At 37.1% G+C, this 26,932-nt stretch overlaps 1 protein-coding gene across 9 annotated transcripts in view; it reads right to left on the reverse strand.

Annotated features, from left to right (window-relative positions):
- Positions 1-26,932, reverse strand: part of LOC131064229 (lipid droplet phospholipase 1) — an 87,886-nt gene that overhangs the window by 18,469 nt on the left and 42,485 nt on the right. For 8 of the 9 annotated variants that reach the window (XR_009111226.2, XR_009111225.2, XM_057998318.2 and 5 more), the window contains exons 5-8: positions 25,587-25,750; positions 25,372-25,427; positions 25,191-25,243; positions 24,942-25,062 (exon numbers count right to left, since the gene is read on the reverse strand). Coding sequence is in view for 7 of the 9 variants with exons in the window: in XM_057998318.2 (XP_057854301.1) it covers positions 24,942-25,062; positions 25,191-25,243; positions 25,372-25,427; positions 25,587-25,750 (394 nt within the window). In the remaining 2 variants the exon portion in view is untranslated. Of the gene's footprint in view, positions 1-6,705; positions 6,810-24,941; positions 25,063-25,190; positions 25,244-25,371; positions 25,428-25,586; positions 25,751-26,932 lie in introns of those variants that run through there. The other variant, XM_057998320.2, reaches the window with a different exon arrangement.

The raw sequence follows: 26,932 nt of genomic DNA on the forward strand, positions 1-26,932 counted from the left end.
TTGTCGAAGGGATCGTTGGATTACAGGCTTTGCTTGAGCCAAGGTGAGTCCACAGGGCCCCAAAATTAGGGTTTCTTTGAGAGTCTTCCTTAGGGCCTGGTTTTGCTCTCGTTGCTAATTGTGTCTTGCTTTGTGAGTGGGTATCATTCTTGAAGGTCCGAGCTAGGTCGAGTTGGTGAGTGATGAAGTCTAGAATGTCATCCTGATCTTCAAATGCCCTGAAATTTGGCTAAGTCTGGAATGTCCTGATCCTGAAATTTGACTAAGTCTGGAAAATTGAAGAATCCTCCAGAAACTAGATTTTGCAATATAACTCATGGAGGTCCGAAACCAATCTCAAACATCCTAAAAGTATATATGGAATATAACTTAAAGTATCACTTATACTTAAATGTTATATTCCATAAAATGATCTGGAATTTGGCTAAGTCTGGAATGTCCTGATCTTGAAATTTGGCTAAGTCTGGAATGTCCTGATCTTGAAATTTGACTAAGTCTAGAAAACTGAAGAATCCTCCAAAAACTAGATTTTGCAATATAACTCCTGGAGGTCCGAAACCACTCTCAAACATCCTGAAAGTATATATGGAATATAACTTAAAGTATAAGTGACATTTCCTTATATCAAATGTTATATTCCATAAAATGATCTTGACGGAGAGTCCAAAATGTCAAATTTCACTCCTGACCCTTCCAAAGGGTCCAGAGCGAAATTCTCCATAAGACATTCTACTTTGACCAAAACCTAGAACTAATGCATTTTTTAGGCTTCAATGAAGGTAAAAACGCTTGTTTGAATGAAGAAATGTGAAAATGAAGTCAGGATCTTGGCCAAGATTAGGAATTTCGCTCCTCACCCTTCCAAAGGGTCCAAAGCGAAAATCTTTATAACTCTTGTTTTCCTCCTTATTTTGGCTAGGCGTTGGCTTGATGGGAGATGAATGGGTATGTTTTTGCCTTAAGAGGGAGTTTGATTGATTTTGAAGGACAAGATTTTGACCTAAAGGGGAATTTCGCTCCTGACCGTTCCAAAGGGTCCAGAGCGAAATTCATCATAAACCTTGCTTCTTGACTTGAATGGATTAAGAACCTTGCTCCTAATGTGGATGATGATCTAATTTTGCCTTGTGAAGTGGTTTGAAGCTTGAAAAATGAGTAATTTAGCCAGGAATGAGATTTTCGCTCCTGACCCTTCCAAAGGGCCCAGAGCGAAAATTTTCCCAAAGCACATTTCATCTTAAGTTTGGCTAATCATTGATTTGCAGGGTACCTTGGAAGGAAGCTTGGGCATTCTTATTGCCTTTGAAAGGCTTGAAAGCATTGAAAATGAAGGATTTTGGACAAAAATGAAAATTTCACTCCTGACCCTTCCAAACGGTCCTGAGCGAAATTTCTAAAAGCTCTTAATTTTGCAGTAAAGGAAATCAAGTTTTGATTTGTTATGGCATGGATGGAAGGAAAATGACTTGCTTTTGCCTCTTGGGGTCGTTTTGGAAAGTAGAAATGAAGGATTTAGCCCAAGAAGGGATTTTCGCTCCTGACCCTTCCAAAGGGTCCAGGGTGATTTTCCTTATAAGTATACCTTTTGACCTTTCTCAGGCTTAAAACCTTGTTCCTAGGGCAAAGGGAGATGAGATTTTACCTTGCAATGAAGTTTCAAGTTGAAAGAATGATGATTTTAGCTCAAAACCAGATTTTCGCTCATGACCCTTCCAAAGGGTCCAGAGCGAAATTCTTGGAAACTCATGTTTTCTTCTTGGAGATGGTCAAATTCTTGAGTTTATGGCATGGTTAGGTGGACTTTGATGTGTTCTTGCCTTTGAATATTGGATTGAGGTAATGGAGTAGCCAAAACAAGCTCAAAATAGGAAATTCACTCCTGACCCTTCCAAAGGGTCCAAAGCGAAATTTCTAAAATTCCCCTTTTTCCTTACAAATTCAAGACAAGATTTTGGTTTTTATACCATGGGAAGGAGAAAGACAAGATGTTCTATGCCTTGGAAGTAATTTGAAGTTGGAAGGATGGCAAGATAGCCCTAAAACAAGATTTTTGCTCCTAACCCTTCCAAAGGGTCCAGAGCGAAAATCCTAAAACCTACCCATTCCTTTCAAATTTATGCTAAGACAAGGTTTGACTAAGGTAAGAAATGCCCTTGAGACTACCTTTGACTTGATGTTGGTTTCCAAAAGTGATGATTTTAGGCCAAAGGAGGAAATACGCTCCTGACCCTTCCAAAGGGTCCAGGGCGAAAATCCTAAAATCTGCTATTCTGCCTTGCAAAACGAAATCAAACTTAGATTGGGTGAAAGAAGAAAGATATTTCCTAGCTTTGTGAGGTGGATTGAAGTTGGAACGATCAAAAATGAGCTACAAGAGGAGAAAATCGCTCCTGACCCTTCCAAAGGGTCCAAAGCGAAAAACACTAAAACCATCCTTTTCTCCAAATTTTGTGCTAAGTTAGGCCTAGACTAGGGTGAGAGAAGCTATTTGGAATGCCTTGGAAAGATGTTTATCCACCAAAGATGCAAATATTGAGCTAAAATTGGAATTTCGCTCCTGACCCTTCCAAAGGGTCCAAAGCGAAATTCTTAAAACTTCCATTTTTGCCCCAAATTTACATCAAGCTTGGTGTTGGTTGAGAATGAGGACGTCCTTGCGAATGTATCTAAGCAAGTATGATCACAAGGTGAGAAGAATTTGAGCCAGGAATGCAAAATTCGCCCCTGACCCTTCCAAAGGGTCCAGGGCGAAATTCTTATGGAGCCTGTCCTTGGAAAGGATTTTAAACAAGCTTCATTTTGATATCTTCTTGTTGATGATTTAAGGTAGGAAATGCTATGTTGAAATGAATTTATTATGTGTCCTTAATTATCTTTTTGTTTGTCTTGTAGTTAAAAGGCGACCTTCACCAGTCCGGCATCAACAAGGACCACCTTCTCCAGCCCAGCATCATCAAGGACGACCTTCTCCAGCCCAGCCTCATCAAGGACGACCTCTTCCAGTCCAACATTTGAAGTAAAGACAAGGTGGCATCCCAGTCATCACTCCTCTAGTCGGGTTGGTCCACTTCAGAATGTCCAGATTCAATGTACCTGACTCATCAAAGATGGCACTAACTTCGATGTACTACCCCGACTATCCATTGGTCGAATATTCTATAAAAGACATGTGTCCAAATAATGCAATTATTTCATCAGTCAGAATTAAGTTTGTTGTAACAAACCCTAATTAGGGTTTCATTGTAAAATCTTGGCCATTGATCTCAAATTGATCTAAGCCATTGAATTGTGTTGAGGGCGCTATATAAGCCCTGGCTCCTCATTTGTAAAGGATAATAGTTAGTCAATAATAGCTAATAGTTAATAGTTAGTAATAGAGGCCAGAATAGTAGAATAGCAATTAGAGTAGATAAGAAGAGAAGGCAAGAAATTGTTGCCATTGATTGTAAATAAACTCCATTTTCATTGAAGTTATGGTGAAGTGTGTCGTTTCTTGCAATATGCATGGTTTCTTGTTGAATCTTCAATTCTAGATGGTAAATGATTAGATTGAATGAAGAAAATTGTTGAATGCACCTGTGTGGAATCCGTCTAATCCAAACCACTAGCCTCTTGCTGATGGTAAGTGCGCCTTGCATGGTCAACTGGAATAAAGTGAGCTTAATCTTAAGTCGTTACACGTCTATTGTTCATGCATTATCTTGAATGGTGATCAGTGTCTGATGGTGTCCGATTTGAATATATTTGAAACATCCCCCAGAAGATCGCACTGAGTTGGTGTTGAATTGTTCATCTTGATGGTGAGACCCAGCCCAGTAGGACTCCAACTAGTCATTCATCCATCTTCTCGCATTCTAGGTAGTAGAGTAGACTTCCTAAACCCTGCATCTTTTACCATTTGTTTGTCTTCCAATTAGTTAATAGGACCTGTGATTCCAGCAAATCAAACGTTTAGGTCGTCAAGTGTAAGTCCCCTTGTCATTCCAGCAAAATCACCTCATACCACAGAGAGCTTATCCACATGTAGAGATCCTACATACAGAACCTTGGAGTTACTTCGACTGATCCTTCAGCGAGATCTTCAGCAGTCAGGAACTTTGTTCAAGAGAGGATAAGATACTTCGGTATTTTATTTTGTGTTCGCATGTGCATAAAAAACACATCAACAGTTCCCCCGGGTACATCCGAGTTCATCCCGAGTGCACCCCGGGTGGACAAGGAACCCAATCGCTCGGGACGCACCCAAGACAAACCTGAGGGCAAACCTAGCTCATACCAAGCCCAGAATCGCACTTGGCTCCGATTTCGAGGCTTAAGTGCAAAACCCGGTAACTTAGAGTACAAGTATAAATAACATTGAGGGAAAACGACTTACTAAAGCATAGAGCTTATTTTCTATGCAAAAAGCCCAACAAAACATATGTTTGTAGTAAGGTCAGGCTTGGAAAAATGCCCAAGCTTAAGAAACTAATAACATTGTCCTCCATCACTATAAAACAAACAATGCAAGCTCTAAGAATGCTCACAGGCCAATGTTAGTGTTTGAGAGAGACAATTTGGAGAATCTGCGGAGGGAGAGAAACTTTCCCAAAAGCCTCCCCTAACATTCAAGGTTGGTGACCTTTTGCTAGCAAAGAAATAACTAGTAATGTGCATTTGCATGGACTTTACAAAAGTGGTACTAACATATAGCCCTCATATCTAAATTTCTCCCCAAAATTTGCACAAAAGCACATGGCATATAAAAAAGGAAGTTGGCATAGAAGAAGACAAGCTAATGATGGTTTGGCACAATGGCAGAAAGCTACAAGTAGTCAGAAAAGGTTTGGGATCTTCCAAAGTTGTAGACAAAAGTTCTAGACACTTGAGTGCAATCATGGTCAGCAGCAAGAGAAAGACTTGTGCACCACATAGAGGGATTCTTGGTAGGGGAATCCTTGAGGTGGCTCCTCACACTTTTGGTCAGCATTAAAGGTGTAACATGTATGACAAGTGTTGTAGAGTCAATAGTACACAACTAGCTAAGGGTCATCTATAGCGATCCAAAAGGCAGTTTTAGATCTCTCACGCAATGAGGTCTTGTATAGTCTATCATAAATAGTTGGCTAAGGGTCATCAAAGGGCAATCTTGGATACAATGAGGTCTAGCAAAATTAGTCTTGCATTTAGCTAGAAAACAATTTTGGATATCTTGCATGAACTAGGTCACGTACTGGACATGCTAAGAGTAGCAATGCTAAGCTTGGCAACATGTTGCAGAGGATCACTTGTTGTGGTCTTCAAAGGTAGTTCTACTTTAGCATCATGAAGGTTTACTGGGCCTTTATGAGTAGAGGATGAAATGGCATTGGTGGTAACACAAGATACCATGGAATAGTGTCCCAATTGGTGTGATAGTGTCCCTTAAGAGTCTACTAATTCTATGCAAGAGTACACAACATAGTATCCACATTGATGATGAAAGCAATGAGATCTTGATAATTTGTGTGTCATGTCTCATATGGTTCTATAGTATATATGATGAATGTCATCTATGATTAATTGAAATTTCCTATATTTTATAAATTTCCCTACTTTTTGCCAATAGTGGCATGTCGTGTTGTTGTTCTTGCCATCAAGGTTCAAGCCCCACTGGTTCATAGCTCCGGGTTAAAAGAGTTTACCCCTTAAAAAAAAAAATTCCCTACTTTTTAATAGGGAGAAGGGACCTCGCCAACAATAGAGTGAGTAGGAAGGAAGTGCTCTGCATGAGATCAAAGATTTGCCCAAAATCACATGGCACACAAATATGGGAGTTGGCATAGAAGAGAACAACCTAATGATGATTTGGCATAATGGTAGAAGGTAAAAGTAGTCAACAAAAGTTTTGGATCCAAAAAATATGTAGACAAAAGTTCTAGACACTCAAATGCAATAATGATCAGCAATAAGAGGAGTTGTGTGTCAATTATAGGCATTCTTGGCAAAGTAATTCTTGAGGTGGGTTCTCAAGATTTTGGTTGGGATTTGAAGTGTAACATGTATGGCAAGTCCTACAAAATTTGTTGTGCACAATTAGTAAGGGTAACCTGTAGTGATCTAAAAGGTGGCTTTGGATCTCCCACACAATGAGGTCTTGTAGAGTCACTCATACACAATTGGCTAAGGATCATCAAAAGGTAGTCTTGGATCTCCCACACAATTAGGTCATGCAAAATTAGTCTTGCAATCAGCTAAAAGGTGATTTTAGATCTCTTGCATGAACCAAGTATTGCAAAGGTCATGCTAAGAGTAGTAATCCGGAGTTTGCTGACAACCTGATTTAGAGTATCACCTATTGTGGTCTTCCAAGGTAATTGTTGTAGTGTCATGAAGATTGATAGGGCCTCTATGACTAGAGTATGAAGCAATGTTGATGGTAACATGAGGTGTCGTGTAGAAGTGTCTTGACAAGTGCAATAGTGTACGTTGAGTGGGTCAACGTCCTTGACAGTCTACAAAAGTCTATCTAATAGTATGCAATATAGTATCCACATTGACAATGAAAGAAATGAATTTTATTATTTCGCATGTGAACTCTCATGTGAATTCTCAATTCAACTCTAATGTTATGTAATACAGTTCTATAATGTAAATGGTGAATGCCTTATATATGAATAATTAAAATTTCCTATATTAAAAAAAGAAATTCCTTTTTTACAATTGTTGCCCACTAAAAGGTCCCCTACCATCTCAAAAATGCATCCCACCATCTGCTCTTGTCCCCATCCCAAAGACTTTGTGGAGCATACTTTTATACCCATTCTGTTGGAAGACTACTTGCAAATTTCCTACAGTCATGCACCGAGAAACAACCACACAGATTAGGGTTAAGTAATAACAAAAAATATATTATTGTATTGGGAACGTTGATGAGTCACAACATCTCATAAGGGCATTTGGAGTAATAGGCCACTTGCATGTTGCTGGTTGAAATTGCATTTTTTGATCTTCATTTGCATGCTAATGGCCTTGAATGTGGAGCTCATGAATCGAGAGTTACTTTGGAAGGATAATCTTACAAGACAAAAACCCTTTGGCAAAATGGTTTTAGGTTTGAAACCCCTATTAGCCATTTGAATAATTCCATCTACGCATGAGCTGACTTTAGATTCTATTTTTAGATTTTCAATTGGTATGAAGTTTCTGATGTGTTGGTGTGGTGTGAAATATTCAAAAATATATTGTGTTAATTTTTTTTTAGACTTTGTTTTAGGTGAAGGTTTCACTTGGTGTGTTTCACAAATAATCTACTGGCTTTTTGTGTGAGTTTGTGGTTGGCTTTCCTAATCTCTTGCAGGCTATATATCATGAAAAACAAAGAGATATGGCAGTCAGGTAGTTGCAGCACTTGTTATCAACAAATTTCAGTATTATATCCATTCATACCATCCTCTATATCAGTTATACCGGTCACAATCTAATATGTGAGAGCGCTAACGGAGTTTGAGATGTCATATTTTTCTACTAAGAGGCCAAGGAGACCTGCAATCAATTTCAAATCACCAATTTTTATATAGTTCAAGTTTGTTTGTATCTTTCATACTATTTGGGGTTGGTCATACAGACTTGGATTGATGCAGTTGCAAGTTAATTTTCAACAGTTGCATAATAGTGACCACCAGTTGCATGTCAGATTCGGCAATTTAATGTTGGGGTTTCCATAGTGATTCATCATTTAGATGTTTGCACTCCTGTATGACAGCCTTATCATTTGATTCGACGCAGAATGTATATATCAGGTATTGTAATTCTAGCATACATTGTGATTATTGATACTTATGCCATTCATTATCTATATCATAATAACTCTTTGTAAAACTAGATGATTTACCACTACTTTGTTGGTTGTAATTAGGGCAAGCGGATTCCTATTGCCTTAGGCAACATTGGAATCTGCCCCCCTTTATATAGGGCTAGGCCCATCTCCACTCGGCACTTAAGGTTGCTCGCCACACACTAAAATAAAACGCCTCCTTGATAGGGCCGACCCCATTAAGGCAAATTAATGGAAAGCAATAAAATGGTTTAAAGGATAAAGGAGGCCGACATGATTAGGGATCTATATGTCACCTATAAATGCATCACCTTCCTCTCATTTAAATTAATCAAGTTTAATGTTGGAAAAACAATCTTTGGTGAAAAGCGAAGGTTGTACTTATGCAAGATCAAAGTCTTCCACATAGTAAGCAGCGAACCTTCACATAGTGGCAGCGAACTTCATAAGGGTTGCATTAGCAAACAGCGAACCTCCTCACATGTTGTAGCAGATCCAAACTGAAGTGTGCGAACTTCTTTAGCAAACAGCGAACCTCCTCACATGTTGTAGCAGACTCAAATAGGAAGGTGCGAACTTGATCAAACAGCAGTAGACTTGACATTGAAGGCAGCGAACTCCTTTAGGAACAGCAGATCATCATCTAACATTGAAGACTCCATTGAAGGGCTGCAATCAGACAGTAACCTAATTATTCCTCTCTCGTGATGGCTGTAAAACAGATAAGTGTGTAATTTCCTGTTGAATTCTAAATCATAAATCAGATCTGAGGATCCTTTGGCTGGGTTTTTCCTCCTAGGAGGTTTTCCCAGGGTAACTGTGCATTGTCTCTAGCATTTCATTTCCGTTATTATGCTTAAAGTCTGAAAACAATAAATTAATTAATCTAAATCTAATTTTCTGAGTTTTATTCAATCTAAAAGTACTAAAAATAACATGGTATCAAAGCTAATTGGTTAGATTAACCTTCAGATTTAAAATTCAGTTCACCTTTATTTTCAGGTTGCTGTAGTTTTTGCAAATCAGGCCAATGGGGCTGAAAGTTGAAGATAGGCTTGATGGGAATCTAAACTTTACAGCATGGAAAGTTCGAATCAAGTTGGCTCTCGAGGAAGAAGACCTCCTCCAATTCATAGAAGAAAAGGAGCTAATTGTGCCATCGGATGCTGCTGAGTTAAAACAATTCAAAAGGGATGCTGTCAAGGCCAGGAAGATCCTCATTGATTCAGTCAAAGATCACCTCGTCACCTCTATTGCCTCATTCACCACTGCAAGGGAAATGTTCAGCCATCTTCAAGGTACATATGAAGTTAACAATCTTAGTAGGGCAATTACGTTAAAACAACAACTACTTAATATCAAAATGGCTAAAGAAGATTCTGTTATTTCCTACTTCATGAGAATTTCTGAACTGAAGAATCAACTAGGATTAACTGGTCATAACATGGAAGACAAAGACCTTGTCATGATTGTCCTTAATGGCCTACCCTTCTCTTGGGAATCATTTATCCAAACCATAAGTGGCCGGTTTGAGCTACCTTCCCTTGATCGTCTTAAAATGATTGCATTCAAGAAGAGTCTCGCCTCTTCACAAGAGGTCAATCCAAGAGCCCTCATGTAGATGAGCATCACATGCTTGCTGTCCAATGCAAGAAAAAGGGTAATTGGAAGCAACCTTATCCTAAAAGAAATAGGGAATCAAGACCTTTTAGTTCCCAACACCATTGGAAGAAACCAAGAGATACTTCGCGTGTGCGATGCTTTAGATGCGACAAATTTAGTCACTATGCTAAGGAATGTCAGTTTAACCCTAACCAAAGTGAAGCTAACCTAAATGAAGTTTCAGAACACAATGATGACTTTCTATTCATATCTGCTCTATCTAGCAGTATTCCCTCAAATAGCAATACATGGTTGATTGACAGTGGTGCTTCCAGACACATCACAGGTTACTGTGACCACCTCTCAGGTCTTGTAGAAAAAGATACCAATCTTCACGTGGTAATTGGTGATGACGCTCGTTATTCCGTAAGAGGTTCTGGTTCTACTTCTCTAAATTTAGATTCTGGTATCTTTTTACATCTCAGTGATATACTGTTTGTTCCTGGAATTAAAAGAAATCTAATTTCCATTTCTGCCCTAGAAGATAAAGGTTATCAAATTGCATTTTCTGAAGGAAAAGTTCTTGCTTGGTCTAAGAAAGCTAGTTTCAAATCTGCTCGTATAATTGGTCATAGATATGATAGTCTTTATAAGCTCTCTACTAACCCTATTCAAGCCCTCATTAATGAGGTCCCGAAATCCTGTGAGCTATGGCATAGAAGACTTGGACATCTACATTATCAAGCTCTTCCATCTCTTGAAAAGTTAGTCAAAGGTATGCCTAAACTCAGTCAAGTTCATGATAACATTTGTAAAGGTTGTGCTATTGGTAAGAATGTTAAAAGTCCATTTCATAAAAGCGAAAATAGAGCTAAAGACAAACTAGAACTTGTTCACTCTGATTTATGTGGTCCTATGTCTATGGCATCTCCTAGTGGATTTCTTTATTACGTAATCTTCATAGATGACTTCTCTAGGAAAACTTGGATCTACTTTTTGAAATCTAAAGAATCTGATGAAGTGTTAAGTAAATTTAAAGAATTTAAAGCATTTTCTGAAAACTCCTCTAGTAAAAGAATTAAATGTTTAAGATCTGACAATGGAGGTGAGTACACCTCTGGAAGCTTTCATGATTTTTGCGTTGAATCAGGAATTAAGAGGGAGTTTTGTGTTCCATACAATCCTCAACAAAATGGTGTCGCTGAAAGAAAGAACAAGACCATTGTGGAGGCTGCAAAGGCTATGATCCACGATCAAGACCTTCAGACTTTCCTATGGGCTGAGGCTTCTAGAACTGCAGTATATATACAAAATAGATGTCCTCATCGTGCTCTAAAGAACATGACCCCGGAAGAAGCTTTCACAGGTTCCAAACCAGACATCAGTCATCTCAGAATCTTTGGTAGTCCCGTCTATGTTCATATACCTAAAGAAAAGCGATCAAAGTTGGAACCCTCCGAAAAGAAAGGCATGCTTGTCGGATACAGTGAATCCTCCAAGGCATTCAGGATTTACATTCCAGGTCAAAGGTACATTGAGGTAAGTAGGCATGTTACATTTGAAGAAGACATTGCTTTTAGGAAATCAAAAGGCTCTTGTGTTATTGATGAATCTAATGTTAATCAAAACACAAATGTTGATACTGACCCTGAGATTCAGAGGGAGCAAGTTGAACCTCCATCCCAAGAGGATCATGATGATCCCGCTGAGCCCTTGAATCCCACTGACATTCCCAGTGACATTATCGTCTCCAAAAAGAGGCCACTTTGGGTAAGAAACACCATTCAAGAAGCAGAAAGATTTGCTGCTCCAAGTGGCACCTTCCGTGAATCTAAGAGACCTCAGGTATTTTCCAACTATGTTTCCTTAATGTGTAATCTCATTGAATCTGAACCTTGCAATATTGAAGAAGCCCTAAGTCATCATGCCTGGAAGCTTGCTATGGATGAAGAATATCAGTCAATCATCAAGAATGATGTATGGGACCTTGTGCCCCGACCCAAAGGTAAATCCGTTGTTTCCTCTAAATGGTTGTTTAAAATTAAACATAATGCTGATGGTAGTATTGAAAAATATAAGGCTAGATTTGTAGCACGTGGCTTTTCCCAAAAGGAAGGCATAGATTATGAAGAAACATTTGCCCCTGTTGCTAGATATACCTCCATTAGAACGATCATTGCTATTGCTGCTGCTAAGGGTTGTAAACTACATCAGATGGATGTTAAGACTGCTTTTCTCAATGGTGTCATTGAGGAAGAAGTCTATATTAAGCAACCTGAAGGATATGAGATCCAGGATAGATTAACTCACGGGGGCAGGTTAAAGAAAGCTCTTTATGGTCTTAAACAAGCCCCTCATGCTTGGTATGAAAGAATTGATAAATATTTGTTAAGTCTAGGCTTTCGTAAAAATGATGCTGACCCTAACATTTATCTTAAAATTGCAAATAATGAAATGTTGATTTTAGTTCTTTACGTGGATGACTTATTTCTTACTGGTAAAAATGAACTTATTATTGGATGCAAGAAAGATCTAGCTTCTGAATTTGAAATGAAAGATTTAGGTCTAATGCATTATTTCCTAGGTTTAGAAGTATGGCAAAGATCTAACGAAATCTTTCTAAGTCAAGGAAAGTATACTATTGACATTCTGAAAAGATTTAGGATGATGGATTGTAAGCCAATGTTTACTCCTATGGAATCTAACTTAAAGAAGTTGAGTATTTCTGCAGCTAACTCTGATTTTGCAGATCCATCCGAGTACCGACAGTTGATTGGATCTCTGATGTATCATGAGCCTACCCAAGCATGTTCACCTGGTTGCTGCCAAGCATATCCTAAGATATGTGCGAGGCACTATTGGTTTTGGGCTGAAGTATCCACTTAACACTCCAATAACCTTGGAAGGTTATTCTGATGCAGACTGGGCTGGAAGCGTCAAAGACAGGAAAAGTACCTCTGGTATTTGCTTTAGCTTGGGTTCTGCAGTGATCTCTTGGGCTTGCAGAAAACAATCCTCAGTGGCATTGAGCACTGCTGAAGCTGAGTATATTGCTGCAAGTGTAGCTTCTAGAGAAGCAGTATGGCTTCGTAAGCTTCTTGCTGGACTGTTTGGTCAGCCATGGGATCCCACAGTCATTCACTGTGATAACCAGAGTTGTATTAAAATGTCTAACAATCCAATGTTTCATGATAGGTCAAAACATGTGGAAACTCATTTTCATTATATTCAGGACATGGTACAAAGAGGTGCCATTCAGCTGAAGTATGTCAGCACTGATGAGCAGGTTGCAGATATTCTTACCAAGCCTCTAGCAAAAGTGAAGTTTGTGTACTTCAGGGATAGACTTGGTATTGTGGAAAATGAATCTCCAATTGAGAGGGAGTCTCTAGTGCAGTGATACCTTGTATTGTATAAATCCACCCTCTGCGGGAAATGTAAGGTGGTAATGTAAACTTCTCAGGGAGAAGCATAATTCTTAAACCATCCTCTGTGGGCAATGTAAGATGGTGTTGTAAATGTTAACCACCCTCTGTGGGCAATGTAAGGTGGTATTGTAAACTTCTCAGGGAGAAGTGTGATTATTAACCATCCTTTGCGGGCAATGTAAGATGGTATTGTAAATGTTAACCACCCTCTGTGGGCAATGTAAGGTGGTATTGTAAACTTCTCAGGGAGAAGTATAAACTTAAAACCATCCTCTGCGGGCAATGTAAGATGGTATTGTAACCTATGACCATCCTCTACGGGCAATGTAAGATGGTAAGCAAAGGATCCTCTCCACCCTCTGTGAGCAATGCAAGGTGGATCCAGTCTATGCTTGTGTGCAAGCTGGAAGATTATGATTATGATTCTATTCCCTAATTAAGGGGGAGTGTTGGTTGTAATTAGGGCAAGCGGATTCCTATTGCCTTAGGCAACATTGGAATCCGCCCCCCTTTATATAGGGCTAGGCCCATCTCCACTCGGCACTTAAGGTTGCTCGCCACACACTAAAATAAAACGCCTCTTTGATAGGGCCGACCCCATTAAGGCAAATTAATGGAAAGCAATAAAATGGTTTAAAGGATAAAGGAGGCCGACATGATTAGGGATCTATATGTCACCTATAAATGCATCACCTTCCTCTCATTTAAATTAATCAAGTTTAATGTTGGAAAAACAATCTTTGGTGAAAAGCGAAGGTTGTACTTATGCAAGATCAAAGTCTTCCACATAGTAAGCAGCGAAACTTCACATAGTGGCAGCGAACTTCATAAGGGTTGCATTAGCAAACAGCGAACCTCCTCACATGTTGTAGCAGATCCAAACTGAAGTGTGCGAACTTCTTTAGCAAACAGCGAACCTCCTCACATGTTGTAGCAGACTCAAATAGGAAGGTGCGAACTTGATCAAACAGCAATAGACTTGACATTGAAGGCAGCGAACTCCCTTAGGAACAGCAGATCATCATCTAACATTGAAGACTCCATTGAAGGGCTGCAATCAGACAGTAACCTAATTATTCCTCTCTCGTGATGGCTGTAAAACAGATAAGTGTGTAATTTCCTGTTGAATTCTAAATCATAAATCAGATCTGAGGATCCTTTGGCTGGGTTTTTCCTCCTAGGAGGTTTTCCCAGGGTAACTATGCATTGTCTCTAGCATTTCATTTCTGTTATTATGCTTAAAGTCTGAAAACAATAAATTAATTAATCTAAATCTAATTTTCTGAGTTTTATTCAATCTAAAAGTACTAAAAATAACATACTTAGAGGTTGCTCTTGATGTTGTAAAAACATCCTCGGCCGTTTACCACCAAATCCATTTTAAATTGCATTTGGCACATATTGGTCTTGTAGTAATCTACCCATTTGACATTCATTGAATATGTTTGTCATCTGCTAGTTTGGCATTGATTAGATCTGCTTGTTATCTATCTACTAGTGGCATTGATCATATCTACATATTTAGCTTTGATTTTGAATTAGACGGCTTGCAGCTAGTAAGTTTTGATATTAATTGCTCATTGGCCACATCCCAGTTTTGTTTTTGCTAGTTTGTGAGTCATGGTAGACAGAAATAAGACATTTTTTGCTTGAATCTCATAGAGAAAGTCAAAATACATGGAAAAGACAATGAGAGAGTTCAGAGCAGGTTTAAATCAGAACAAGAACCCTCTAGTAAATAACTGATATATGATCAATTCCACACCCAATCTTTTTCAGCCTAGGTTCTTACAAAAAAAAAAGAAAAAAAGATATAGTTCTTGTTCAAGAAGCACTGCTAAAAATACAAAAGGACTCAATGACTTATAAATTTGAGGCTACCAAAATACTTAAACAATATCAAGAATCACCCAGTGAATTCAAAGACAGTTTCCATTGGTAATTACTTAAGAGTTACTTGAAGTTTGGTATCCGAGCAAAAAGGGCCTTTATAACTACCTAAGAAGGTCAAGAAAGAAAATGAAGACTAAAGTTTCCAAGGATTTGGAAATGAAGAAAATGCTAAAGAAGGAAGAACACTCTAGATTACAAAAAAGCTAAGTTACCAGATTCTTCTACAAAATCCCTGGGTCCTGGTTCGATTCTCTCCAAATTCTGGTTTGCACAACATTCTCTGAAAATTCTTGCAGGGTTCGTATTTTGCCCTGTGGGTTCGCTGAGAAGGACCCGGGGCGGATTTTGCCGAATTTCAAGCGAATTTTGATTCCAGTGGCAGAACCCGGGCCGAATTTGGGTGATTTGACACATTTTTTAAATTTGTTTAAAGTTTTCTTTTTGCCTATTTTGGTCAACTCGACCCTCCAACCCTAGAATAGGCTGAGATTGCTAGTGATCATGAGGCTGCTCCTGAGGCTGAGATTGCTAGTACCACTGCCAGTGGCACTGTTTGTGCTTCTAATTTGCCACAAGAGGAGGATGATATGCTTGATGACTTTTGATGATATTTGATCAGTGATGGCTGATTATTAATGTTGACATTATTATTTTTGAACTAAAACATTGATATGGTGGTGTATTTTAGCTTTTTGCTATGTTATTTGCCATTTGGACTAAAACATTAATATATATGATGGTGTATTTTGCTATATTTATTTACTATTCGTCTATTAGCATAGTTGACACTTGACAATGGTGTATTATGAATTTATTTGCTGCTGCATATATGTATATATTTTTTATTTATTTATTTTATATGTTTTTGTACGGACAAACCCAAAACGAAGCCGAACCCACCCCAAAAAAAATTGAACGAATTTGCGAACCCGAATCTCGATCCAGAATCCGAATCCGACTCATGCTTCAAGACCTTCCTAAGATGATAACCTTTAATGGAGTAATCCAGAATCTAGGAAAGCAGATTCATGCCATTCTAGATGGTTTAAAAAAATGTTTTTTTGGATAAAGAGTGCAATTATCCAAACTATAAGTGCATTAGCAAATGCATGTGTCACTATGATTAGGGATAAAATGGCAAATAGCCATCTTCTATACAAGATCAATATGCAAGGTAGGACAACAACAATTTACTCTTCTCATACTAGTTTTAATTTAGTTGCAAATTTACCACTCAACATTGGTAGGATATATTCCATATGTAATGAGCTGAAATAATGTGGAAATGACATCGCAGTAAGGAGAGGATTGCTTCATAACTTCAAAGGGAAAGAAGGTAAAGTTAACTTATTGTGTTTGTAATATTGTATCCTTATGATCCCCCATTTGTGGTTACAAGTCAAAAAGATAAATTAACATATGATGTTGCATATACTTGTGAACATAAATGCTCAAGCTTTGGTCATTATAGAAAACATTTTAACATGGAAATTGTGGAAGGGGGCATAAATTATTTTGTCCAAAGCTGCCTATACATTTTGATATGGGATTGAGAGATATTCTCAACATGAGGAAAGTAAATCATTAGCTACAGTCATCTTTTCAATGACCTGAATAAGAAAAAAAAAATCTAACCTTGGAGGAACATGAAGCTCATGTTGTGAATGTTAGAAAGGTTATGAAAGATCAATATCTGCAGTCAATGGAACAACACTGCTGTTGAATACAAAGTAATGATGAAAGAAAACACAGTTTTAGGAACTTCTCATAAGCAAGTAGTTGGGGCAGCAAGAGGTTTGATATTGGAAAATGGATTTTTAGCTCCCAAATGTATCATAGTAGAGCAGCAAGAGCAAGGTAGTGAGTTCATCTTTCCCAAAAAGAAAACCTGGAGAGAACTTGAAATGTCAAGGATGAAACAAATTATGGAGGAGTTCGCAAAATCTGTCCCACGATTTGAACTGATGGACATGCCTACTTCCTAGGTTGATTTAAGATCCTGGAACTTGCAAAGAGTTACAATTGGAAATGTTAAAAAGTTGAATCAATTCTGCTTGAGGACGAGCAATTTTTGGGAAGGGCAGATTGTCACGTCACATTTTTGAGCTAAAGAAATAAATTTAATAATTTAATTTAAATTGCCCAGAAAGTAGCTTTGTGTCCACCAAAAGGCAGCTTATATTTTATTATTATATTATAAAGCACCTAAAAGGGTTATCATTAAGCAAATTTAAAAGAGGGCCTAAAGTGTGGTTAAAATATGTCATTAGGACCAAGTTCCTATAAGTGATTATTTAATAACACTTTTAAAATTTTCACTTCGAGGGAAAAATAAAATAGAATAATATTAAATTATATTATTTTCCCTCAAAAAAGTTATAAAAGGAGGTTTGGAAACAAAAATCAGTGTTTTTACTCATTTCAACAATTTCTACTTTCTAGAGAATGAACACAAGTTCTTCATTTTCAACTGAATAACAAAAACCCTTTGACAAAATGATTTTAGACACAAAAACCCTCCTAGCCATTTGAATAATTCTATCCAAATATCACATGTGAGCTGATATTGGATTGTATTTTTACATTTTCAGTTGGTGTGAAGTTTTCAGCATGCTAGTGTGGTGTGAAATATTCAGAAAAAAATTTGTGGCTTTTCTCAGAGTTTGTTTTGGGGGAAGGTCTCAATTATTTTTATAATGATTGTTTTTGTGTGATTTTTTGTTTAATTTCCTTATCTCTTGCAGGTTGTATGTCATGGGAAAAAAAAGATATGGCAGTTAGGTTGTTGTAGCACTTGTTATCAACAAATTTCTACATTTAATCCAGTCATACCTTCTTCTATATCAACTATATCAGTCACAATCTAATTTGCAGCAGTCCTAAGGTAGCTCCGGGTTCCATACCTTGCCACTTAAGGGTATTAAAATATTCGATGATATTATACAATACAGCAAGAGCTCTATATAAAGAATTTACAAGAGACGATGTTTCTAAAAGAAACAATCATAGACTAAAGCTGAAAACAGAAACTAACTAAAGACAACTAAAATGACTAAGATGACCATTAAAGAAACATTACAATATTCTAATACCCTCCTTTAATGGTCATCGTTCTAACCATAGTTGAAAAACTTAGACTTGGCAATGACTCGGCAAGCCCAAATTTTTTTTAAAAACACGGGACTCGCAAAAACTCAGGGAAAAACTTGGCAATAACTTGGCAACTTTATCAAACATTTGAAAATACATTTATTTTATAAATATTATTCAAAAACACATATTTACACCAAATTTATAGAACATTTACTGATTTCCATGATATAAATCAAAGTTTGAGTTCAATACATAGCATAAACCAAAAAACAAATGGATTATGCATAAAAAATTAAAAATGACTGTTATATTTTGTTTAAAAATTTAATTATAAAAAAATGACTGTCAATATTAGGCAAGAAATGGTTGTGCATTCGATGAGTTTTATATTGATTAATGCTGCATACATTATTCTTATGAAATAAATCGATGCTATTAAGGAGAAGTATATAGTTATTGGGCCTTGTTTTTAATATTTATTTGTCATTCCCGTAGCAACTTTGATTTTGGCATGAAGTGTGATTTTATTGTTGGATGCAAACCCTACTGACTTCCTGGTAATTAACCACGACTTGCGATTCAATCTTCATTGGGTTTAAACTTAGCCGAAAATGCTTAAAATCTGGTGATGAGGTTCAGAAAAAACCCTCAAGAGCCTGCCTATCCTCGCGTTGCTTCTTTTTTTGCCTGCCTGTCATCGCGGTGTCGCGGTATTTTTTGCGTCCCTGCCACGTTGCACTAAACACCCAAAAATGTCTCCATAACAGGTTGAAAAGTGGGTTAAAGATTAGGTTTTTGCAAGTTTGTTTTTTTTTCCGTTTTTTACTAACAAGTTTTACACCATTTTCATGTAGAGTTTTGGCGATTTAAAGCACAAAAAATTGCAGCGAGTTTCAGAATAACTCGTCTGTGAGTTATGGGGCGAGTGACTTGCAATGATGAAAGATGCATGAGTACTAGCGAATCTTTGAAAAAAGCGCAGAGTCATCTATGGTTCTAACTACACAGAGAAAAAGAAAGAAGGCTGCCCCCTTCTTCTCAAAATGCTCTGCGACAAGAGCCTAACACTAACCCTCCTAGAATCTGGAGAACTTCTGGATAACACAAATCGTCCACAAACTTTTGCAGATGAGCATGACGCCCCAAAACAAATTGCAAATCTATGGTTCTGACTACACAAAGAAAAAGAAAGAAGGCTGCCCCCTTCTTCTCAAAACACTCTACGACAAGAGCCTAACACTGACCCTCCTAGAATCTGGAGAACTTCTGGATAAAACAAATCGTCCACAAACTTTTGCAGATGAGCATGACACCCCAAAACAAATTGCAAGAAGCCATGATTTTTGAGGAAAAAATCACCAAACCCAAAAACTTAAGTTTACAAAGTATCATTTTTTTTCAGAAAAAACAGTAAAAACCCTAAGACGAACACTTGTACTCATAATTTTTAGAACAAAATCATGCAAAAACCAGAATCCCACGCGAACAATGTGAATTACAGATGACCAGACACGATTTTTGAGGTGAAAAATCAATCAAAACCCACAGACAATTTTTTAGGAAAAAATTGTGAAAATACCCAAAAATCCGAGGCACGGATCAAAATACAAAATTTCATTTTTGAGGAAAAACGGTAAAACCCAACACAATTTTTCGAGGATAAAAATTATTATAACCCATAAAAAAATTAAGGAAAAAATTAGAAAAACCTCACCAATAATTTTTTAAGAGAAAAAATTATAAACCCATGCAGAAAGTTTTTTTAAGGTGAAAAAAATTATTAAAAAACCAACAAATAATGGAGAATCGAAGAAGGCAGTCAAAGTGTAGAGTGGAGAAACAATAAATACACCCAACATAGAAGAGGAATAGAGACGACAATGATGAACTACAAAGAAGCAAAGCCATCTACCAAAAACGACCTTCAAATTGCAGAAACACGGGTTCGCAGATGCCTTGCTCGCAATTTTCACAATGTCGTTGACAAAGGAGAACAACTCTCGATGGCATAAAACGCAGGCCGAAAAATGTAGATCCTATTGAAAAGAAAAACACAAGCAATGCGGGTTAAAGAGAACAAATGCGAACACACTCGAACAAACTCTCATCACGTCACAGGAGGGAAAAAAAAGACGAACAGAACCCCTTCCGTCATGCACGAGTCGTCGCGGAAGATACAAAAATGAAAATGGAAGTCGCGCAAGTTAGGTCGTGCAAAGGTCGCATGAGGAGACAAATTGCGAAAAAGAAAACAAAAGTCATGGGTACAGAAGAAACCCGCAAAAACCCAAAAAAATCAGATGCAAGAAAATTGTGTTTTTTGGGTTACAAAAAAAAAAATCAGGATTCTACACCCCACGAACAAACCCGCAACCACGACCCACGAAAACAAAAGACAGTCACGAGCTGCAAACAGATTATCGCACCACAAAAACTTGAAGGGTTTGCCGCCAACAATAAAGGAGCAAAAAACATAGAAACCCTAGATCATGACCAATAAAATAACTTCGAACCAAAATCTGCAGATCACACGGCAACCCTCGAAGAAGGCCCTCCCAAAATCCTGAGCTCTCCCATGAGGGAAATGGGCTCATATCCACTCTAATACCATATTAAAATATTCAATGATATTAAACAATAAAGCGAGAGCTCTAATATAAAGAATTTACAAGAGACGATGTTTCTAAAAGAAACAATCGTAAATTGAAGCTGAAAATAAAAACTAACTAAAGACGACTAAAATGACTAAGATGACCATTAAAGAAACATTACAATATTTTAATAAAGGGTCATACAAACCTGCAATCAATTTCAAATCAGTAATTTTCAATACAATTGAGGGTTGTTTGATATCATTCATCATATTTGGTATTGGTCACACAAACTTGGATTGACGCAATTGTGTGTCAACTTTTAATAGTTGCATGTCAGTTTTGATAATTGCATGTTAGGGTTTCTGTAGTGAATCATAATTTAGATGTTTGCATCCCTATATGACAACCCTATCATGTGATTTGATGATGATTATATAGATCAGGTATTGTCGTTTTTAGCAAACCTTGTGATAAATGATATTGATGTTATTCAGTATCTATACAACAGTAACTCTTTATATAGCTAGATGGTTTATTGCCAATTACTATTAGAGGTTGCTCATGATGTTGTAACAAGATCCTAGACAGTTTATACACCGGATCCATTTTAAATTGCATATCATTCTCCACTAATTTGGCATTGATTGGTCTTGTAGCAATCAACCCATTTGGCATTGATCAGATCTTCTAGTTTTACATTGACTTGATCTGCTTGTTATTTACCTATGGTATTGATCATATCTGCATATGTATCTTTGATTGTAAATTGGATGGCTTGCTGCCAATATGTTATAAAATTAATTGCTTATTGGTGACATCCCAATTTGTGTATGCTCTCTCTTACCTTGCCCTCACCGGGATCTTGGTGATCAGAAAGAACTTGGGTCTGTGTTATTTTTAAAATTTGGTGAAATCCAGCTAACATTTCTACTAGTGACATTACAAGATCAGATATAAACAGTGTTCCACGGGCGTTGGGGATGGGGGGACGCGGGGACGCGTTTCCGGGTCGGGGGGACCAAGGGCCTAAGTTTGGGGACGGCGGGGGGGACAGCGGCGGGGGGGGCGGCAGGGGGTGGCGGGGTGGTGGTGCTGATATAGTTATACATATACATATAGTACTTGAAAAACTAGTTTTGAAAAGATGTATGACAGTATTACAGTGTAAGAATTATATTTCAAATGAGACTATAGGAAATTTGAAATACTAAATCTAAATACCAAGATTTCTAAGTTGTGTTGTTATATGGAGCCTAATCAGACTCGGAGGTTAGATTTTCCCTACTTCTATCGGTGCGGTTTCCCCCTATATTTATCAACAGGGGTTTGGGGGCAGCGCCCCCAAGTTGGGGTCAAGGGGCATCACCCCTTGCGGGGTCAAGGGGCAACGCCCCTTGCGCGTTCCCTGTCACGATACAGGGCGGGGTCGAGGAGCAGCGCCCCGCGAGGCCAAAAATACTTTTATTATTTTCTAAAGGCGTCGGGTGTTATTTTTCTTTTGGCCCACGTCCAATTAGAGTTACCCCTTAACCCTCAAAAAACTTAAAAAGTCACTTTTTTTTTAAATTTTAATATTAAATATTGCATATACGTCTCTTGAAGGACGGGGAGACGCCCAAACGTCTCCCAAGTCTCTTTGGGAGACGCCCAGACGTCTCCGCGTCCCGGCGGCGCTTGGGTGGCGGTGGCGGGACGGCGGGGGACGTCGCGTCCCCGTCCCCCCGTCCCCGAGACGTTTCTGACGGGGGGACGCGCCCAAAAAGGGGGGGGACGCGTCCCCGTGGAATGAGGGATATAAACTTGTTGACATAATGCAATGAAAATCAGCAATTTACTCTGTTCAAAAACAATTGTCTTAAAAATAAAAAAGTTTGCGTTTGAATGTCAATTCATTACTGTCATAAATAAGTAATTTGCTGTGTTGTGAAGGCATGTAATGTCCCTACTAGTTAGGGATCACTGTCCTGCAAAACAGATTGTTAGAACACAACAAATATATACATAACTAATCTAATTTGCAATTAAACTTAAATTACTTAATTAATACTAATCTCAATACTTATTTAATAAAAAGGATACGAGTGCAGTACTGGGACATGTCCTTAGGCGGCTGTGAAGCTCGCCTTCTTGGAACTCATCTTGGTTCCAAGCCATCCAGGAAATCGAAGGTTAATTCGATTCTTGTCTTGGATGTAATTTCTTACACCCAAGTCATCCAGGAAATCGAAGGTTAATTTGATTCCTGTCTTGGATGTAATTTCTTACACCCAAGGCATACCAAGGAAGACCATCATATATGATCCATTCCTTGCCTTGGATGATGCATCTCATCGTCCAAGTCTACCAGAGAGAGCCGGCCAGATCCATCTCTTCTTGGATGAACTTTGTCAACCAAGCCATACATATATGCATATAGATATTCAGTATATACTGCCTACTAGGGATTATCATAATCCCTGAATTAGACTACCGGGATTTCCTCCCAATAGCCTCCATCATATAATCCCGTTATTGTCATTCATTGATATCCAACATTTCATTACCATTCATATTATCAATATCATCTAATTTATAATTCATATTATCATTATTATTTAAATTATAATCTTGTGACATACACATTGAGATATAATTCTGTAACATGCACATTGTAATAATGACGACATAATTCTGTAACATACACATTATAATAATCATGACATAATTCTGAAACCTACACATTATAATAATCGTGACATAACTATCAAAACTACAAGTATATTTATATGTGTGGCTGTGGCACACACATCCACACACATACGTACCTTCGGTGTCTCTGCTATCTTCCCTCTTTCTCTTGCCTCTGCCTACGCAGCTATCCTTTCTAATCAATCGTGATGTCACTAGATGTTTTTGATTCCTTACCTCTATATCCCTCAATATGAGGGAGAGGTCACACCTCTTCATCATGTATGCCCTTTGGCAAGAGACATACCCCTTCACCATTAGCACCCTTTGAAAGAGTGCAACTCTTCATTATTTCTACCCTTTGAAAGGGACACAACCTTTCGTAATCAGATCTGCACTTATTATTTAAATCAGATCTGCACTTCTCCTTTCCAATTTATCCTCCCTCTCAAATGAGGTTCTCTTCTCTTTTTTATATCTCATTGTTGAGGGAGTCACAACTTTTCCTTTCATGTCTTTTGACTTTTCATTAACTTAATTAATTTTTAATTAGTCATATTTAATTATATTATTTTATATTTTAATTTAATTTTTAATGTTTTAATTTTATTATTATCATTTATTATTAAATTCTATTTCGAAGTGGGGACATTACAAGGCAGTCTTGGTCAGCAACAAATCAGAAAACATTAATACTGAAGATCTCAAAAAATTAGCGTGAAAATCCAATTTGTAAAGACCCTGGTTGGGTGACTACTTGTGATTTTACTCTGCATTTAGACCTTGTAGTCTCCAATTTCAGTTTATCTCAAGTCTTAGGACACTTATTGATCTTACAAAGGTGTGTTGTGAAGTCTTGCCGCAAGGGAAAGGCTACCATTCAATTGGCTCCTTACGCTTGATTGCATCGCATTGTCTTGCATTGTCTCTGCCTAACAACATTAAACAAAAGTATCAATTCATCTAAAATTGCAATTCGTCACAGCATACTTGATAATGCAATAACTATTATGGTGATGAATTCTCGACGATTGTGTTCTCAATTGATTTGCATCTCCATCTCAAACTCCTACACTAAAAATATAATTATAATTTGCTGTAGACATCCTTTTCATCTTCAAAATTGTCTTCTCCTGTAAACTTTTGTCTCTTGAATCAGTGTTTCTCAGAGTCCATATCTTGGATTTCATCTCAATGATTAGCACAATTGTTTTAGGATTACACTTCATTCTCCAACTTATAGCTGAATTTGGACTCTACTTGCCAGAATGATAGATACTTCTTTTTCCAAATGTCTGTTAAGTTTGCACCTCTTTTGTCTCATAGAATTATACATATATGCAGATCTCAAATCTTGCCTTCAATTCTTACCTTCCTAAGTACTTTAAGAATGTAGAGATAGCTTGCCAAACTACTTGTATTTGAATCAAAGAAACTAATTACCCAAAAGATATGATTGTTGGGTATGAATATCTCCAACCATCTCAAACTAGGAGTACTTTATCTTTTCACAGATTTCCTTTCTCAATTGGTAACCTCACATATGAATTGAGTGTTGTGAGGACCTAGTAACATGAAAGTTCAGAATTGTGGCGAGGGCAAAAACAAATGTAAAATAAATAACCTTGTTCAACATAGCTTCTCCAAAACAAAATGATAAATACTTTTATCTGTTCAAGTAAATGGAAATACCAAAATGCAAATAGGAGCAAAAACAATAAGCTGATGGACAGTATTGACATTAAAATGTGTTTCAAAAAACTAAGCAGATTTATTGGATATGTATAATTAAAAGAAAGTTACGAGTAAAAAATTGCATATAAAAATATCTCTCTTTTATAGAATCATGACCAAATAGGAGAAGCAAACCTTCTTCTGGGTTGACTGAATGATCTTCCTTTGAAACTGGGGATCTTGGCTTATGACTATTGTCATTCTCATCTTCTACATTTACAATGTGTGGATATCTCTCATCTATAGGATCCTGAAGCTGTAATCACAAAAAGTTCAATCAGTAACTATAAATGGTGAGTAATCCAACATCATGATGAAATGCAACAAAACTGATGGAGTAGAAGAGTATAAATGGTGAGGCATTCAATAAATTGATAAAAATACCTTCGGCAACTGACTTTCAAGTCTAATTGAAGAAGTTCTCCAACCTACGATATCTTGTGACCAGTTAAGAAACAATTTAATAACAATTATTCAGCCCAAACAATGACTTTACATGAGGAAAATAACTTGCAATTGAATATAGTTTGGAAAGTTGACAAAAAATTGTTGGAATGTAAGATACGGTCATAGGCCACATTTGAGTAGGCAATTCGACATTTAAATGCTCGCAAAGCAGACCTTCAGTCACAGAAGAAACATTGATGATTATATTTCTTATTTACTAGAAAAATTCATGGATGAATAATTGAATATAAACATCAATAATTTTTATAATTTGTGAAGTTACTTCAAGTAATATAAGAAACTCCAGAATTGAACAAAAAAGAAAATACACACATGAAATAAAGATCACCACAATCATTCAACATGCGACGAAGCAATGGTAATTTCCCCTCATGATTGTCAGTGAGAAAGAGGTGTCGACCAGTCCGTCCAATAAATATATGAACACCTAAACATGCAACTTTCTCCAAAAGAGGTAGACCAAAAAGAAACGGAACCTGTAGGGGAAACATATATTAATCATTTGAATTTTAAAAATAAAGGACATTATGGAACCTGAAAGGCTGAAACCCTTTTCTGCATAGAAATAAAAGTATTCTAGCAAGAAATGACATGCAGATCAATCTATTCACTGATAGATTTTCAAATTGTACTATATAAAATCCTATTTGTGACAGAAAAAGCATGTATAAAAGCAATTATCTTATTATGTTAAGGATCACAATCTCTAGAACATCAATTCAAGTCATCGTCAAATTAATATGCTAAGAAGAGAAAGAAATGCTACACAATTTTACCTTGCAATAACATAAAGACATCAGGTGCAGCTAATAAAAAATAGCGCTCATTTCTATACTCAATATAGGAATCCCCAGTGATGAGAGAAAGAAATTTTTCAATATTTTCCTGCATTGCCTAGCAGTGTTACATTTGTATCCTTTTCTTCAATATCATAAATCAGTACCATGCAAGAAAATCAGCTCTATGCAAGAATTCTTCTGATCAAGTTCTTTTTTAAAGTTGAAAAAGGCCTGGCCTAGTTGAACACCAAAAAGAACTAGAAATAATCAAACTGGTTGTTGAATTATAATGGGCAATAATTAAAATGCCAATCACATATTGATTTGCTATAAAGTGATGTGAAGAGCCAATCGTGAATTATGTTCATTATCTAGATATTTTTTCCTTCACCTGACAAAAATAACCCTCTAGTAAATGATGTTATTGATATCACATACAGTTCTAAACAAATACCTAGACTATTTAAAGTACGTTGACCTCATTTGTGACTCACTGGCTAGCTTTTAATTGAATACTTTCTCTTATACAATTATTGGTAGAGGTGGCCTAATTTGATCAAGATTTACAATTTATGAGAAGCATAATCCAGTTATAATGCATGGTAAGTTTGAAGATCTCCTTACTGAAAGCTAAATTTCTTACACCTACCTAAACATTTTGGAGGTTTGTAGTTGCATCTTTTATTAACCTTGCATTTGGTACCCTTAAATGCCCATGTCTTCAATTGTTTACAGTGTATACATAGAAGCTAATATCAAACAACACTTTATATACAAAGCATAATATATAATAATGCATGCCCAATCAAAATTTAATAAACATAAGCTGTTAGGTCAGGCCCACTTGATAATGGTACTTAAAATACATAATTTGATTAG

This window comes from Cryptomeria japonica, chromosome 6, assembly GCF_030272615.1.
Source record: "Cryptomeria japonica chromosome 6, Sugi_1.0, whole genome shotgun sequence".
NCBI classification, from domain to species: Eukaryota; Viridiplantae; Streptophyta; class Pinopsida; order Cupressales; family Cupressaceae; genus Cryptomeria; species Cryptomeria japonica.